This window comes from Mercenaria mercenaria, chromosome 13 (assembly GCF_021730395.1).
Source record: "Mercenaria mercenaria strain notata chromosome 13, MADL_Memer_1, whole genome shotgun sequence".
Taxonomy (NCBI): domain Eukaryota; kingdom Metazoa; phylum Mollusca; class Bivalvia; order Venerida; family Veneridae; genus Mercenaria; species Mercenaria mercenaria.
Window position 1 is genome coordinate 79,975,137 of NC_069373.1, and position 16,298 is coordinate 79,991,434.

General features: G+C 35.2%; 1 protein-coding gene across 2 annotated transcripts in view; it reads left to right on the plus strand.

Moving 5' to 3' along the window:
- LOC123529465 (mitogen-activated protein kinase 14-like) overlaps positions 1–16,298 on the plus strand; it is a 45,566-nt gene that overhangs the window by 10,847 nt on the left and 18,421 nt on the right. For both annotated transcript variants that reach the window (XM_045309805.2, XM_045309804.2), the window contains exons 2-5: positions 8,670–8,799; positions 12,119–12,177; positions 12,710–12,821; positions 15,421–15,450. In XM_045309805.2, coding sequence (XP_045165740.1) covers positions 8,670–8,799; positions 12,119–12,177; positions 12,710–12,821; positions 15,421–15,450 — 331 coding nt within the window. The remainder of the gene's footprint in view (positions 1–8,669; positions 8,800–12,118; positions 12,178–12,709; positions 12,822–15,420; positions 15,451–16,298) is intronic.

A 16,298-nucleotide genomic window follows, 5' to 3' on the forward strand; every position in this document is an offset into this window, starting at 1 on the left:
GACTAGCATACGCGATCACTTGTTTGTCCTGATATAAGACGGCTCCCAAGGCTTTAGCAGACGCGTCTGTGTGTAACTCGAATTCTTTCGTGAAGTCAGGAAAAGCTAATATAGGTGGTGATGTTAGTATCTTTTTCAAGTCTTCAAATGTTTGTTGTTCAGTACTGGTCCATATCCATTCTTTCTGTTCTTTCTTTGAGCGTTTCTTTGTTGAAGTTCCAGGTATCAGGTCTGTAAGAGGTTTTGTAATTTTGGAGAAGTCACGTATAAATCTGCGATAATATCCTGCGAAGGAAACAAAGGATTTCAATTCATCAGCATTTCTTGGAGTTGGCCATGTTCTTATCTTCTCTATCTTAGAAGGATCTGTCTCTATACCATGTTTGCTTATGACGTGTCCTAAGAATTTCACTTTTTCTTGTATGAAGTAGCATTTTTCAGGAGATAGTTTAAGTTCGCATTCTTTAAGACGTGTTAATACTTTGTCGAGTCGTTCTAGGTGTTCTTCGAAAGTGTTCGCGAAGATTATCAGGTCATCTAAGTATATAACGCATATAGTCATGTTGTAATCACCAAGGCATTCCTCCATAAGTCGTTGATAAGTGGCTGGAGAGTTGGCTAGACCAAATGGCATTTTAACCCATTCAAAAAAACCAAGTGGTCCTACAGTAAATGCAGTGCGTTCTCGGTGTGTTTCTTCTACTTCTACCTGATGATACCCTGATTTCATGTCCAAAGTTGAAAAATACTTGGATCCATGTAGAACATCGAAAACCTCTTCAATACGTGGCAGAGCGTATGAGTCTTTCACTGATTTAATATTGAGCTGCCTGTAATCAACACAAATTCTGAGAGAATTGTTTTTCTTCCTTACTAAAACAATGTTAGATGCCCATGGTGACTTTGACTTTTGTATAATTCCTGCAGATAACAAGCGTTCAAGGTGGTTTCTGACTTCTTCTATCATATTCGGTGGTATTCTCCTATGTCGTTGTTTGAAAGGTACTTCATCTATTAAATCTATGCGATGTTTAATTCTTGTGCAGTTTCCAATATCTGTGTCGTCTTTCGAGAAAATATCTATGTGTTTCTGCAGCAGGCCTTTGATGCGTTTATTTTGTTCTTCTGTAAGGTTGTTATCTGTATCTATGGTAACTTTATCCATGATATCTTGATTTGAACTGTCTTCATCTGCCTCACTTAACAATTTATCTTCTATTTTAACAGGTTGTAACTCACATATGATGGACCTAGGTGAAATCACTACACTGTTTGTTGTGAGATTAGAAACTGTAACCACTATTTGTCTGTTTTTCTTGTAGTCATAGTTCACAATTCCTGGTGTAATGTCTATGAAATCTGGTAAAACACTATCTTCTGTTTCATGGATGATGGCTGTTGTCTGGCCGTATTCTAATTCCTTGTCCGTTTCTCCTAAAATATCTCTCGACTCATTTGGACCTAGAATGATTTTGGATTGCTCTGCACATCTGACTATGGCTACCTTATTTTTATTTCTCTTCAACTCTTTTTCTCTGAAAGTAATGCATCTGAATGCTAGAAACCAAGGAGTGTGTAAACCTGCTTTCTGTATGAACTGAGGACCAAAGTTCTGTTTGCATTCTTGTAGAAGTTCTGATAGTATGTTGGTGCCAATGATAACTGGGGTTCGAAAAGAGTAGTTTGTATCTGGCGTTATCAAAAATAAACACTGCTGAGGTGAAGCCTTTGGTAAACCATTTGTGATTTTCAATTCTGTTTCAATGTATCCTATGTAGGGAAGTTTCTGTCCATCAGCACATTCTATTCTCAAATTCACAATATCTTGTAATGGTTGAAGTGGAGCTATCTCAGATAAATTGTCTTTCCAGTATGAATGTGAAATTGCACTAATGCAGCTTCCACTGTCTAAGAGTGCTGTTGTTTCTAAATTTCCTATGATGATATTTACTTCATTGGTTTCACCTATTAATTTGGGGTCTTGTTTCTGATTGGTGCCTTTGTTTGACCCAACAACAGAGGCACTTATTCTTTTGGGCAGTTCCTGGCAATATGACCTTTTTCATTGCAGTTAAAGCAAGTAGGTTGGAATGTTCCTGTTCCAGTTGGTCGTTGTGGCCTGTAATCTCCTCTGCCTCTTGCTCCATCGTAGAATCTCCCTCTGTAATTCCTTCTTCCACCACTGTTTCCTCTGTATGAGCCTCTATATCCTCTGTTAAAGTTCTGACTGAACTGTCTATCTGGTGTTTCTTTCTTTTCTTCTAATTTGTCTATCCTTGCATTCAGCTTTAGTAGTAACTCTTCTGTCTTATTCAGTTTCTTCAATAACTCCTCATTTGTGTTCTTGTCTATGTTGACTGCAGCATGACATTTCTTACTTTCAGGTTGTTCTTCCTTCATATTAGCCTCTATCTTCCTAAGTTCTATCTTAAATCGGTCGTAATCTGCGACGGTGTCATATTTATATCCCGATAGCTGTTTGATTTCTGGCCGGAGTCCTCTGTATAACACACTCTTCAATTTTCTTCATCTGACTTACTTAGACCTCCCAGTGAAACGGCCTGTGTAAATGTTTCTTCTAGTCTAGATGCATAGCTTGTTATTGATTCATTAACTTTCTGGTGACTAGAGTAAAATTTCTCCATAATGCTCTCTTGTGTTTCTACATTACCAATGTCCCTTCTAGCTTCCTCATCACTTCATGAATATTGACGCCAGTACCTAATCGTCTTATAATGTCACTCGCATTTCCTTTCACGCTCTCCTAAGTCCAAGTAGTATCTGTTCTTTACTAAATACTTTTTCTTCTAAAAGTGCCTCCAATTCAAACTTAAAAGTAGGCCAGCTTACTTCTCCTTTATTCTCCTCACCATAAAATGTTGACAGTTTAGGGTAGTGATGACTACCTGTCTTTGGTCTGGCTCCTAGATCCTCACCAGATTTTGTTTCAGATGCTGCAGATACTGTATCCTTTCTAAGTTCATCTCCTAAATGTTTCATATAGGACATCAAGTCCTCTGGTTTCTCAATCTTTGGTGGTTTCATTTTCATAGCATGAAATGCTTCAAGAATCTTTAAATCTTCCTCTGTAACTGCTGTTCCACCTGTTGCACCTTCTTCTTTATCACTCATCTTGACAATTCTTCTGTTAAATCTCTGTTAAGCCTAATTTTCTTCAATAATATTTCAAACACTCAGCCTCCTTCTTATATAAGTCTTTTCTCTATGTAATTCAGTTATGCATTCACTATTCAATATGTAACACCTATTCGCACTATATAATCAGTGTCTTTCAGTTCGTGTTAATATTCTATTAATATTTAAGTATTTCTTAATTCAGTACTGCACTGTACTATTCACTTAAGCTAGCTTCTTCTAGCTCTAATTCAATATTTCATGCAGTTTAGTTATACTATATCTTAGTATACTGTAATACTCAACTGGGATCACTTTCTATTCAATTCAGTTCAATGTGGTCCTCTGCAAAATTTCACCTAAGTCACTTTTTTTTTTTTTTACTATTGTTTCACTTCATTCAATATGCTTCTCATCAATCAGTTTACTTAGCTAAGTATGACTTAAAACTAAGTTTACGTAGAGTTTCTATCGCTTTAATTCACTTTCAAATTCATTCAATTCACTTTCTCTATTCACTAAATTCACCTTCAAATTCACTTAATTCTACTTCACTTTTCAATAAATTCACCTTCACTTTTCAATAAATTCACATTTCTTCTTCAATATATTGAAACACCAACTCAGTAATTCAGTATGCGCATCACTTCAAATTCACTTCATCTATTTCAATACTAAGTCTTTTTCAATCTCAATACAACTAAACAACTCACTGTAGTTCTAAATTCAATTCAATTCTGTTACAACACCTTTCAGTGAAACTCCAATTCAACTTCTAATCTCAATCAAACAGCTTCTTATAGCACTAAGCTTCAATTTCACTTAAGTCTTTATAGCATTCAGTGTTGCTTAATAATCAAAGTCAACTCAAAGACTATTTGCTTTATACAACCTTTCAACACTAACCCTTCATTCAATTAACTTCCTTTCGCATTAACAGTAATGGTCACTTAGTACTCTTATGCAGTAACTACTGCTTAAATATAAAGAATTTCAGTGTAAGCTTTCAAAGTCTACTTTCACTTTCAACTAAATCTCTACTTTCACTTTCACTTTCAAAATATCATTATATCATACACAATAACTTAACACCCTTGTATAAGTAAACTCATCAATTATCTTTTATCACCTCAATCTTATCTATCTATATCAGTAATCTATACAATCAGTAATCCCTTCAATACCTGTTGTTCATTCAACCAAAAAATCAATAACCCATTTCATCAATATAAAATATCAATACCAATATTTCAACAATAAATATTTCAATCACCTATTTTCCACTTTATTGCACACTAAAACATGTGTCTAAACCAATAAACCTTTTACCACTATCAAATATACTCAATACTCAATGTGTATCTTTATACCAGCCTCTGGCTTTGATTAATAAACAATGTATATTATGACAACTTTATATGGTAGCAATTTATGCTTATATACCAAACAAGTACACTTTATTTTATACTTGAGCTCAAGTTTAGTTTTCTGTTATTAATTTAATTTCTATTAAATCAATCTCAGAAACTGTATACTTCAATTGAAAAAGGCAGAAATTAAATTTAATCTCAAACTTTTTCAACTATTCAATTAAATTGACAGTCTAAGTCAATATTTCCTTATAGTTATACTAGTTAGGACACAATATACATGTATAACACACAAAGTATCAATACTGTTTACTTTTCAGCAAAAAAATATCTTCACTAAAAATAATAACCAACTATTTATTTTTATGTACCCACTGACCTATATATTCATTGAGTAGCCTTTTACTATATATGACTATATCTAATAATAGTAGTCTGCTATGTCAGATTAGGGTCATGTGGTCTGTGATGTCACAAATGTAAAACAACTGGACCAATGAAAAATGTAACCATCTGGGTCAAACCAAATATGACAGGTCAAAGAGGTCACATGATCTATATATGGATTGTAAACAACAAGTAGTGCCCTGTCACAGCAAAACAGGTTCTGCTGACCTCTACTCAATCACTAAACTACAGCTTATCTATAGAAAACTGCTCAACCTTGACAGTACAACCTTGTCAGCTATCAAAATCCTAACTAATTTAAATAACAAATAAATTCCACTACACAATGTCAACTAAGGTCAAAATTTAGTTCAACCGGTCTCAAAAGTGTTTACATTACTGAATTTGGATATTTTTTTCAGAAATGTCTCTAAATGGCAGTTTTAAAATTAATTACGATAATTAGTTAGACTGTTACAAGAATACTAGAAATAGTAGACTAGGAGAGAAGAATTATTAAATTAAGAGTACCTCTACCAAGAAAGTTAAGTTATATACGCAATGTGACAACTCTCTCACTTACACTAAGCACTTCATAATGTACATATACAAAAACTGCAGTTATTCATGAAAAACCACAGACAATATAGCTGTGTAAAATATGAAAATGTGTTGAAATGGCAACACTGACTTTAGCAATTACAGACTAACTGCAATTTAAGTATAGAAAATTCATTTAACTCACCAACAGTTGATAACTGTTCTGTACTTTAAAACTGTTCTACTGTAAAATTCTTGTAAAAATGGATAATGTCCTATTATGCCACTTATACACACAACACTGTCACTGTCTTAAACTGTTTGCTTTGAAAATAACACTTAGCTCCTGGTGTTAGGAACTAAATCACTGTTCTCCACTGTACTTTCTTCCCGTCATCAATATGAAAAGTGATAAATACTTTTCACTTAAAATCCAAAAATTAAATTCACTGTTCAACACTGTTATAAATAAATCCACTGTCACTGTTCATAAATTAACTGTTCAAATTTAACTCTCTTTTCACCGTCACTGTAAATACTAGTTGTCCTCGGATTTGTATTTAAATTACAAAAATGTTCTGAAGTAGAACATAACTTTTACATCCAGTTCTGTAGAAGTATCAGAATGAAAAATCTGATTACCGTATTTACACCAATAAAAATCCATATAAATTTTTCACGTGAATCACTGTTTTTAAATGAGCGTTCATGTGTATATCTACTAATCTAGTGTTGCTGGCTGATGTTCTTCACTAGTGTATGGCTTGTATACACAATATCACGTTGGGCGCCATTTGTCACTTGGCTAGTTTTACTTATAGTCCCTTTGTACTTTATAAGGAAGTATAACTGCTAGTGGGGGTTGAGGAGTAGGTCCATCTGGAGGCCATGTGTAGGAAACAAGCTCTTAAGTACCTTTATCAATTTATTGGTTGGTAAACTAACCTCTGACTAATAATTCCATCCATTTAAAACTAATATATTAATGATTTAAAATAACTTCTACTAAATACATGTATACAGTATCAAAGCTTTCCAGGTAGTGAGATATTGATCACTGATGCCTAAACCAATCAGAACACAGTCTTTTAGAGGGAACAAATTGACCTAAGGTCAATACACCTGACTGTACACAAACTACAACTATGGTCAAAGGGAGATAACTTATCTTAAACAACTACTTAATCCAAAGCCTTAAAATCAAGCCTGCCACACACTTCCCCTGTCTGAGAAATGACGTCCCGTCATTCGTACGTCAAATATTACACTGTCTTATACATAATATATTATAATAAGACATAACTAATAAACATAATAAAGGCTACTTTATATACCCCTTAAATAGTTCTCATAAAAATTTAAACATGTGATTAAACATGTTTTTCTCAAATAGAATAGCAAAAATTATGTCAACAACTTCAAGACATGACAGTTTTCATGCGTTTTTAGCAAACTTGGAATGTTCTTTCAAAACATACATCTTTTTAAAGAGAATAATTATGAGCATTGCAATTTATAGGTAACCAGTCTTGATTGATTTTTGAACAGTAGACCTAAGAAGTTTTATTTCTTTGAATACCATCCTGAAAACAAGATGGTGCTTGAGTAGAAAATATTCACATTGAATTTGAATGGCATGTATGTTTACTTTCACATACACACATATACATATTTAGATTTACATTAACTTTAGACAGTCTGAAAAACCTTTGGCTTTCCCATTTAAAATACGAGTGTTAGAGCCGTTTTTTGTTTGGGCTACCATTACTTAGCAGGGGTTTTTTTTTTACCAGGAGGGGAAGGGGCCCAGGCCTCTGATTTGGGGAAAAAAACAACTCGGTATTTGGGCAAAGGGGAATAAAAAACCTGATGTAAAGTCAATTTTTGGGGAAAACTGCATGATTTTAAAGAAATTTTCTGAGGGGAAGGGGCCTATAAACAGCTCCTATTATAAAGGGGAAAAAAACCCTGCTTAGCCAATGCTATTTTATTTTCTGATGGTCATGTCCATAAAGTTATAGCGTAACCACATTTGTTTACCTAACCAGCAACATCTGCGCACTGACACTCTTGGGAAACTGATGACATCATGTGAAGTTCATAGCACCTGTTTATTTTGAATATCAAGATCAATATTTTGTTAATTTATCAATTTAATTGATTTACAAATATAAGCATTTTTCAGCAGAGTCCATAAAAACATACCTTAGAAAGTAGTAATTCACAGAGAAGTCAGTAAATAATTAATGATAATATATAATAATGCAAAATGAAGAGTACATCAATCACACGACAATTGCAGTGCTGCAATTGCACAGGATGATCAGGCAAAGACCCGAAAAAATCCACGATAAGTGTTTCTGTCCAGAAGCAAGGGGCTTCGTTCTAGACAACAACAACCATTAAGAATAAGTTACCACCAGTGTTATCATCTTGACATATTGATATCATGTGTCAGATGGTATAATAACTATTTTGAGGGTGGTGTTTGACTGGCAGTTGTGCCTTAGAAATCAGAAGTATGCCTGGTAAAGAGCTGCATTACCTGGTGTTGTTCGTGTATGGCCTTTTGCAATGCAGCATAATATGGACAAATGTTTTAAGAACTGGAATATAGAAATTTTGCATGCTCTCATCTGGTCCAGATATCTGCCTGTTAAAATCAGAATTTAAAGATAAGGAGGTGACCAGTAAATAATAGATAGAACAAATGAGATAGATTTGAAAATCTGCTGAGAATCTAGCACAAGTTCACCACTCCATTTTTAAATGAAATATAGTTTGTCAGTGTTTCACTTAACCATTACGTAGACTTGGGAATAGTCATCAAAATTTTTTCTTTGGACAACTGTATAAGAGGTCGCATGCCATGATAGCCAAGGTTTGCACTGGCAGCAGAAAGTTCGGAAAAAATTGATAACATTAAAAGTCTTCTTTTTATACCTTAGCTTTAAAACATGAAAATCACCTTTAAGATATTGGACACCAATTTCCGTGCGAATATATATCATCCGTTTACGATTTCGGCATTCCTCGGAAAATAACGGAAAAATATTTTTCATAAAGCTGGAGAATCGCTGGTCATATACGGAGTATACGTAATTGCCCAGAAATGGCCGATTGTCATTACGGGTCCATTGCCTTAATCACTTCATCATTGTTCATCACACCAAACGCATGGTTAATGATTTTGATATATACAATGCAGTTTTATTAAATATTAAAACATTTTTGCAGTTCTGCTGTGGACAAAAAGACCAACCATAAAGTGGCAATAAAGAAGCTGTCAAGACCATTTCAGTCAGCCATACATGCAAAACGAACTTACAGGGAACTACGCATGTTAAAACATATGCAGCATGAAAATGTAGGTATTCTTGCAAGTTGTCTTTTAAACAGTCTGTATATAAGGTAAAATACAGGCCTTCTTAGAAACTTTATTTACAATGTAAATTTTCTTTTACCATTTTATTTTATCAAGATTTGATTGTTGCTAGCCTAGGTAACATAAACACAATTAGGGAGACAACAATTAGAATTGCGCCAAATTATTGTTGAGATACAGTTACTGAATGGAATATGTGACATTTAGCAAAATAAGGCAAATCAGTTTATTCCAGGTATTGAAGTTTTAATATACGACAAGATGAGATAAGTCTTACTTCGTAGATATTTATGTTCTACTGTTTTAAACCATTTCTTTTGCTCAAGGTTCAGTGTTGTATCAATAATCATGTGATCAATAACCTTCAAGTTATGTTCAGATGCAATTCTTATACAAGTAATTGGACTTCTCAAGTTATGTTCAAATAACTATGTTCAGATGTCTTCATGTTATAGGTTATCAAGGGCTTCCCTCAAGTTGTGTTCAGATATTATTCTGTTGCATGTTATGATCTGCTCAAGCTATTCTGATATGGTTATTGGATTTCTCTTAAGTTATGTTCAAATGTTGTTCTGTTACAGGTTATTGGACATCTCTCAAGTCATGTCTTAAATGTTTATCTGTTACAGGTTAATGGATTTCCCTCAAGCTATGTTGAAATGTTATTCTGTTAATGGTCCCTCAAGTTATGTTGAAATATTATTCTGTTAATGGTTATTTGATTTCTCTCAAGTCATGTTGAAATGTTATACTGTTAATGGTTATTGGACATCTTTCAAGCTATGTTCAGGTATTAATCTGTTAACGGTTAACGGATGTCTCTCAAGCTATGTTCAAATGTTCTTCTGTTACAGGTTATTGGACATCTCTCAAGTTACCGGTATGTTCAGATGTTATTCTGTTACAGATTATTGGATGTCTCTCAAGTTATGTTGAAATCTTATTCTGTTACAGGATATTGGACGTCTCTCAAGCTATGTTCAGATGTTATTCTGTGACAGGTTATTGGACGTCTCTCAAGTTATGTTCAGATATTATTCTGTTACAGGTTATTGGACGTCTCTCAAGCTATGTTCAAATGTTATTCTGTTACAGGTTATTGGACGTCTCTCAAGCTATGTTCAATATTATTCTGTTATAGGTTATTGAACGTCTCTCAAGTTATGTTGAAATCCTATTCCGTTACAGGTTATTGGACGTCTCTCAAGCTATGTTCAGATGTTATTCTGTTACAGGTTATTGGACGTCTCTCAAGTTATGTTCAGATGTTATTCTGTTACAGGTTATTGGACATCTCTCAAGTTATGTTCAGATGTTATTCTGTTACAGGTTATTGGACGTCTCTCAAGCTATGTTCAAATGTTACTCTGTTACAGGTTATTGGACGTCTCTCAAGTTATGTTCAAATGTTATTCTGTTACAGGTTATTGGACGTCTCTCAAGTTATGTTGAAATCTTATTCTGTTAATGGTTATTGGATTTCCCTCAAGTTATGTTGAACTGTTATTCTGTTAATGGTTATTGGATATGTTCAAATATCATTCTGTTACAGGTTATTGGATTTCTCTCAAGTTATTATGTCTCCCACCACACAGTGATGTGGGAGGTATATTGATTTACTCCAGTCTAAATGTCCGTGTATCTGTCTGTCAAAAGCTTGTCCGCACTCTAAGTCGAACATTTCTCATCCAATCTTCACCAAACTTGAACAAAATGTGTTTGACTATGAGACCTCAGCCGAGTTCGATAACTACCCAAATCGGTCCAGGCATTTTGGGGTTATGGCCCTTGAATTACTGAAAAATCAGCCTTTTTAGCTCGACTATTCATAGAATAGTCGAGCTATTGGACTCGCCCATGCGTCCGTGTCCCGATTTGGTTAAGGTTTTGTATGTAAGCTGGTATCTCAGTAACCACTTGTGGGAATGGATTGAAACTTCACACACTTATTCACTGCGATAAACTGACTTACATTGCACAGGTTCCATAACTCTATTTTGCTTTTTTACAAAATTATGCACCTTTTTCGACTTAGAAATTTTTGGTTAAGGTTTTGTATGTAAGCTAGTATCTCAGTAACCACTTTAGGGAATGGATTGAAACTTCACACATTTATTCACTGTGATAAACTGACATACATTGCACAGGTTCCGTAACTCAATTTAGCTTTTTTACAAAATTATGCCCCTTTTTTGCCTTAGAAATTTTTGGTTAAGGTTTTATAATGTAAGCTGGTATCTCAGTACTTACTAATGGGAATGGATTGAAACTTCACATACTTGTTCACTGTCATGATCTGACATGCACTAAGCAAGTCCCATAACTCTACTCTTTTTTTTTCAAAATTATGCCCCTTTTTCGACTTAGCAGTTTTTGGTTAAGTTTTTGTATGTAATCTAATATCTCAGTATCCACTAATAAGAATGGATTGAAACTTCACACAGTCGTTCACTGTCATGATCTTACATGCACTGTTAAGGTCCCATAACTCTACTTTGCATTTTTACAAAATTATGCCCCTTTTTCGACAGCAGTTTCTGGTTAAGTTTTTGTATGTAAGCTGGTATCTCAGTATCCACTAATGGGAAAGGATTGAAACTTTACACACTTGTTCACTGTCATGATATGACATGCAGTGCAGAGGTTCAATTACTCTACTTTGCATTTTACAAAAGTATGCCCCTTTTTCAACTTTTGTATTCATTCAATTGACAAGGCTGTTGAATAGTTGAGCGTTGCTGTCCTCCGACAGCTCTTGTTACTCTTGTCCACACTCTAAGTTGAACATTTCTCATCCGATCTTCACCAAACTTTAACAAAATGTGTTTTACCATAAGACCTTGGCCAAGTTCGATAACTAGCCAAATCGGTTCAGGCATTTTGGAGTTACGGCCCTTGAATTACCGAAAAATCAGCCTGTTTACTCTTGTCCGCACTTGTCTGTCTGTCAAAAGCTTGCCCGCACTCTAAGTCGAACATTTCTCATCCGATCTTCACCAAATTTGAACAAAATGTGTTTCACCATAAGACCTCAGACAATACGATAATGAGCCAAATCGGTCCAGGCATTTTGGAGTTCTAGCCCTTGAATTGTAGTGAGTAAACAGTATATAAAGACTGACTTGCTATTTAGATGATTAGGCAGTTGTGGGAGACATTCGCTTTTCTCAAAAGCAGCTCTAGTGTTGAATTATTATTCTGTTAATGGTTATTGAATGTCTCCCAAGTTATGTTAAAATGTGATTCTGTTAATGGTTATTGGATTTCTCTCAAGCTATGTTCAAATGTTATTCTGTTACAGGTTATTGGACTTCTTGATGTGTTCACACCAACAGAAACATTTGAAGACTTTGAAGAAGTGTAAGTGCCGTATTTTCTAAAGCTCTCTCTGGTAGCTCAGTATGGAAAGCATTGAAAATAGTAGTTCATAGTTTGTGAGTTAGATACATGGTCAAGGCAGAAATTATTTCTATAGCATTGGGACAAGAAAAAAAATCCTTCTTCCTCTGTATCTACCTGAAGGTGTGGAAATATTATTGGAACAGACACAGCAGATTTTTATGTATATTTATAATATTACAAATGTATTAAGTAAAGATATATTGATATAACCTGATACTGTGAATAACTTTCTGTCAATAACTTTCATGAATTTTGTTTTTACATGAATCCAGACATATAAACAAATTATCCATTCATTTTACCATTAACATTTGAGTTCCATAATTTCATGTCCTCACATAATAGTTGTTCATGTCAAAACCACAACATTCTGTGCCCAGTAAGTTAATTGATTCCACAGTATGTGATAAACAGAACTTATTTTGTAAATTACGTTGACAGTGTTAATGGGAGCTGATATGATATATTGTAAATGACTGTAATTTTCTAGATACATGTCAACAGCTTTAATGGGAGCAGATATGAACAACATTATAAAAACACAAAGACTCAGCGACGATCACGTGCAGTTCCTAATATATCAAGTTCTACGTGCCATGAAGGTACTTCTCAGTTATAATCATACTTTTTCCATATGCTTTTTATGATAGCACTTCAGTTTTAGCTGTTTTAATAACACTATAACTGTAGCAGTTTATATGACATACTCATTTTTAAACTAATTAAGTTACAGTGGAAATTTAAAGGTCAGACTTTGCAATACTGGTGTTCAAATTTCATATTTTGTATATGACGTCAGTGTCATGTGCGTCTTTGCGTAGTGACAGTTTTCAATTTGAACTGGGTTGTAGAAAAAATATATAATTTATGTAGTCCTCTCCTTGCATAATGATAACCTTTATAGGAATGCTATATGAAATGGTATTTATTAGCTGTAATATAATTATGTTGTTATGTTGAGAAACATATTCTTTTCTCATATTGTTAGGTTTGTAATTTACTGCAGGGATTTTCATCAGGAAATTGGAATGAGGCCCTGGCCTTTTAAATTGGGCAGTTCATACGTGATAATTGCTTATTTGGGAAAAGAGAATTTTACTAAGACTGTATTCAAACTACTCTGATTTTTCCAGAAGACGTGTGTTAGAGCTAAAAAAAAAAGGAGTAAATCTTCAAATGACATCTCGTCCTAAACCACAGGTCTGATTTTCAAGTAATTCCACAGAAATGTTTCCAGGGAGACCATCCATTAATGAAGTTTATATGACTGGTTATTTGCTCACCTGTCACATAGTGACAAGGTGAGCTTTTGTGATCGCACAGCGTCCGTCGTCCGTGCGTCAGTGCGTGCGTGCGTGCGTAAACTTTTGCTTGTGACCACTCTAGAGGTAACATTTTTCATGGGATCTTTATGAAAGTTGGTCAGATTGTTCACCTTGATGATATCTAGGTCAAGTTTGAAACTGGGTTACGTGCGGTCAAAAACCAGGTCAGTAGGTCTAAAAATAGAAAAACCTTGTGACCACTCTAGAGGCCATATTTTTCAAAGGATCTTCATGAAAATTGGTGAGAATGTTCACCTTGATGATATCTAGGTCAAGTTCGAAACTGGGTCAACTGCGGTCAAAAACTAGGTCAGTAGGTCAAATAATAGAAAATCCTTGTGACCTCTCTAGAGGTCATGTTTTTCATGGGATCTGCATGAAAATTGGTCAGAATGTTCATCTTGATGATATCTAGGTCAAGTTCGAAACTGAGTTACGTCCGGTCCAAAACTAGGTCAGTAGGTCAAATAATAGAAAAACCTTGTGACCTCTGTAGAGGCCGTATTTTTCATGGGATCTGCATGACAATTGATCAGCTTGTTCATCTTGATGATATCTAGGTCAGGTTTGAAACTGGGTCAATTGCGGTCAAAAACTAGGTCAGTAGGTCAAATAAAAGAAAATCCTTGTGACCTCTCTAGAGGTCATATTTTTCATGGGATCTGCATGAAAATTGGTCAGAATGTTCATCTTGATGATATCTAGGTCAAGTTCGAAACTGGGTTACGTCTGGTCCAAAACTAGGTCACTAGGTCAAATAATAGAAAAGCCTTGTGACCTCTCTAGAGGTCATATTTTTCATGGGATCTGCATGAAAATTGGTCAGAATGTTCATCTTGATGATATCTAGGTCAAGTTCGAAACTGGGTCACGTCCGGTCCAAAACTAGGTCAGTAGGTCAAATAATAGAAAAACCTTGTGACCTCTGTAGAGGCCGTATTTTTCATGGGATCTGCATGACAATTGATAAGAATGTTCATCTTGATGATATCTAGGTCAAGTTCAAAACTGGGTCAACTGCGGTCAAAAACTAGGTCAGTAGGTCAAATAAAAGAAAATCCTTGTGACCTCTCTAGAAGTCATATTTTTTTCATGGGATCTGCATGAAAATTGGTCAGAATGTTTATCTTGATGATATCTAGGTCAAATACAAAACTGGGTCACGTCCGGTCCAAAACTAGGTCAGTAGGTCAAATAGAAAAACCTTGTGACCTCTCTAAAGGTCATAATTTTCATGGGATCTGCATGAAAATTGGTCAGAATGTTCATCTTGATAATATCTAGGTCAAGTTCAAAACCGGGTCAACTGCTGTCAAAAACTAGGTCACTAGGTCTAAACATAGAAAAACCTTTTGACCTCTCTAGAGGCCATATTTTTCAATGGATCTTCTTGAAATTTGGTGAGAATGTTCACCTTGATGATATCTAGGTCAGTTTCAAAACTAGGTCACGTGCGGTCAAAAACTAGGTCAGTAGGTCTAAAATTAGAAAAACCTTGTGACCTCTCTGGAGGCCATATTTTTCATGAGATCTTCATGAAAATTAGTGAGAATGTTCACCTTGATGATATCTAGGTCAAGTACAAAACTGGGTCACATGCCTTTAAAAACTAGGTCATTATGTAAAATAATAGCAAAACCTTGTGACCTCTCTAGAGGCCATATTCTTCAATGGATCTTCATAAAAATTGGTCAGAATTTTTATCTTGATGATATCTAGGTCAAGTTCAGAACTAGGTCACATGAGCTCAAAACTAGGTCACTATATCAAATAATAGAAAAAAACGACGTCACACTCAGTTCATGTGGGGACAGGTGAGCGATTCAGGACCATCATGGTCCTCTTGTAATTAATGTACATCTCTTCTTTTTTACAGTATATTCACTCAGCGGGCATTATACATAGGGTAAGTGAATTGATTTGCTCATACATAATGTTTATTATTATGCCCCCGAAGGGAGGCATATAGTTTTTGAACTGTCTGTCAGTCTGTCTGTCCGCAATTTTCGTGTCCGGTCCATATCTTTGTCGTCGATGGATGGATTTTCAAATAACTTGGCATGAATGTGTACCACAGTAAGACGACGTGTCGCGCGCAAGACCAAGGTCCGTAGCTCAAAGGTCAAGGTCACACTTAGACGTTAAAGGTCATTTTTCATGATACTGCATTCGTGTCCGGTCCATATCTTTGTCATCGATGGATGGATTTTCAAAAAACTTGGCATGAATGTGTACCACAGTAAGACGATGTGTCGCACGCAAGACCCAGGTCCGTAGCTCAAAGGTCAAGGTCACACTTAGACGTTAAAGGTCATTTTTCATGATAGTGCATTTGTGTCCGGTCCATATCTTTGTCATCCATGGACGGATTTTCAAATAACTTGGCATGAATGTGTACCACAGTAAGACGACGTGTCGCGCACAAGACCCAGGTCCGTAGCTCAAAGGTCAAGGTCACAGTTAGACGTTAAAGGTCATATTTCATGATAGTGCATTGATGGGCGTGTCCAGTCCATATCTTTGTCATTCAAGCATGGATTTTAAAATTATTGGGCATGAATGTGTACCACAGTAAGACAACGTGTCGCGCGCAAGACCCAGGTCTGTAGGTCAAAGGTCCTAAACTCTAACATCGGCTATAACTATTCATTCAAAGTGCCATCGGGGGCATGTGTCATCCTATGGAGACAGCTCTTGTTTTAGTATTGTAATTTGTAATTATTTCCTTAGCTGTCGGCTTTAAATTAAAAGTGA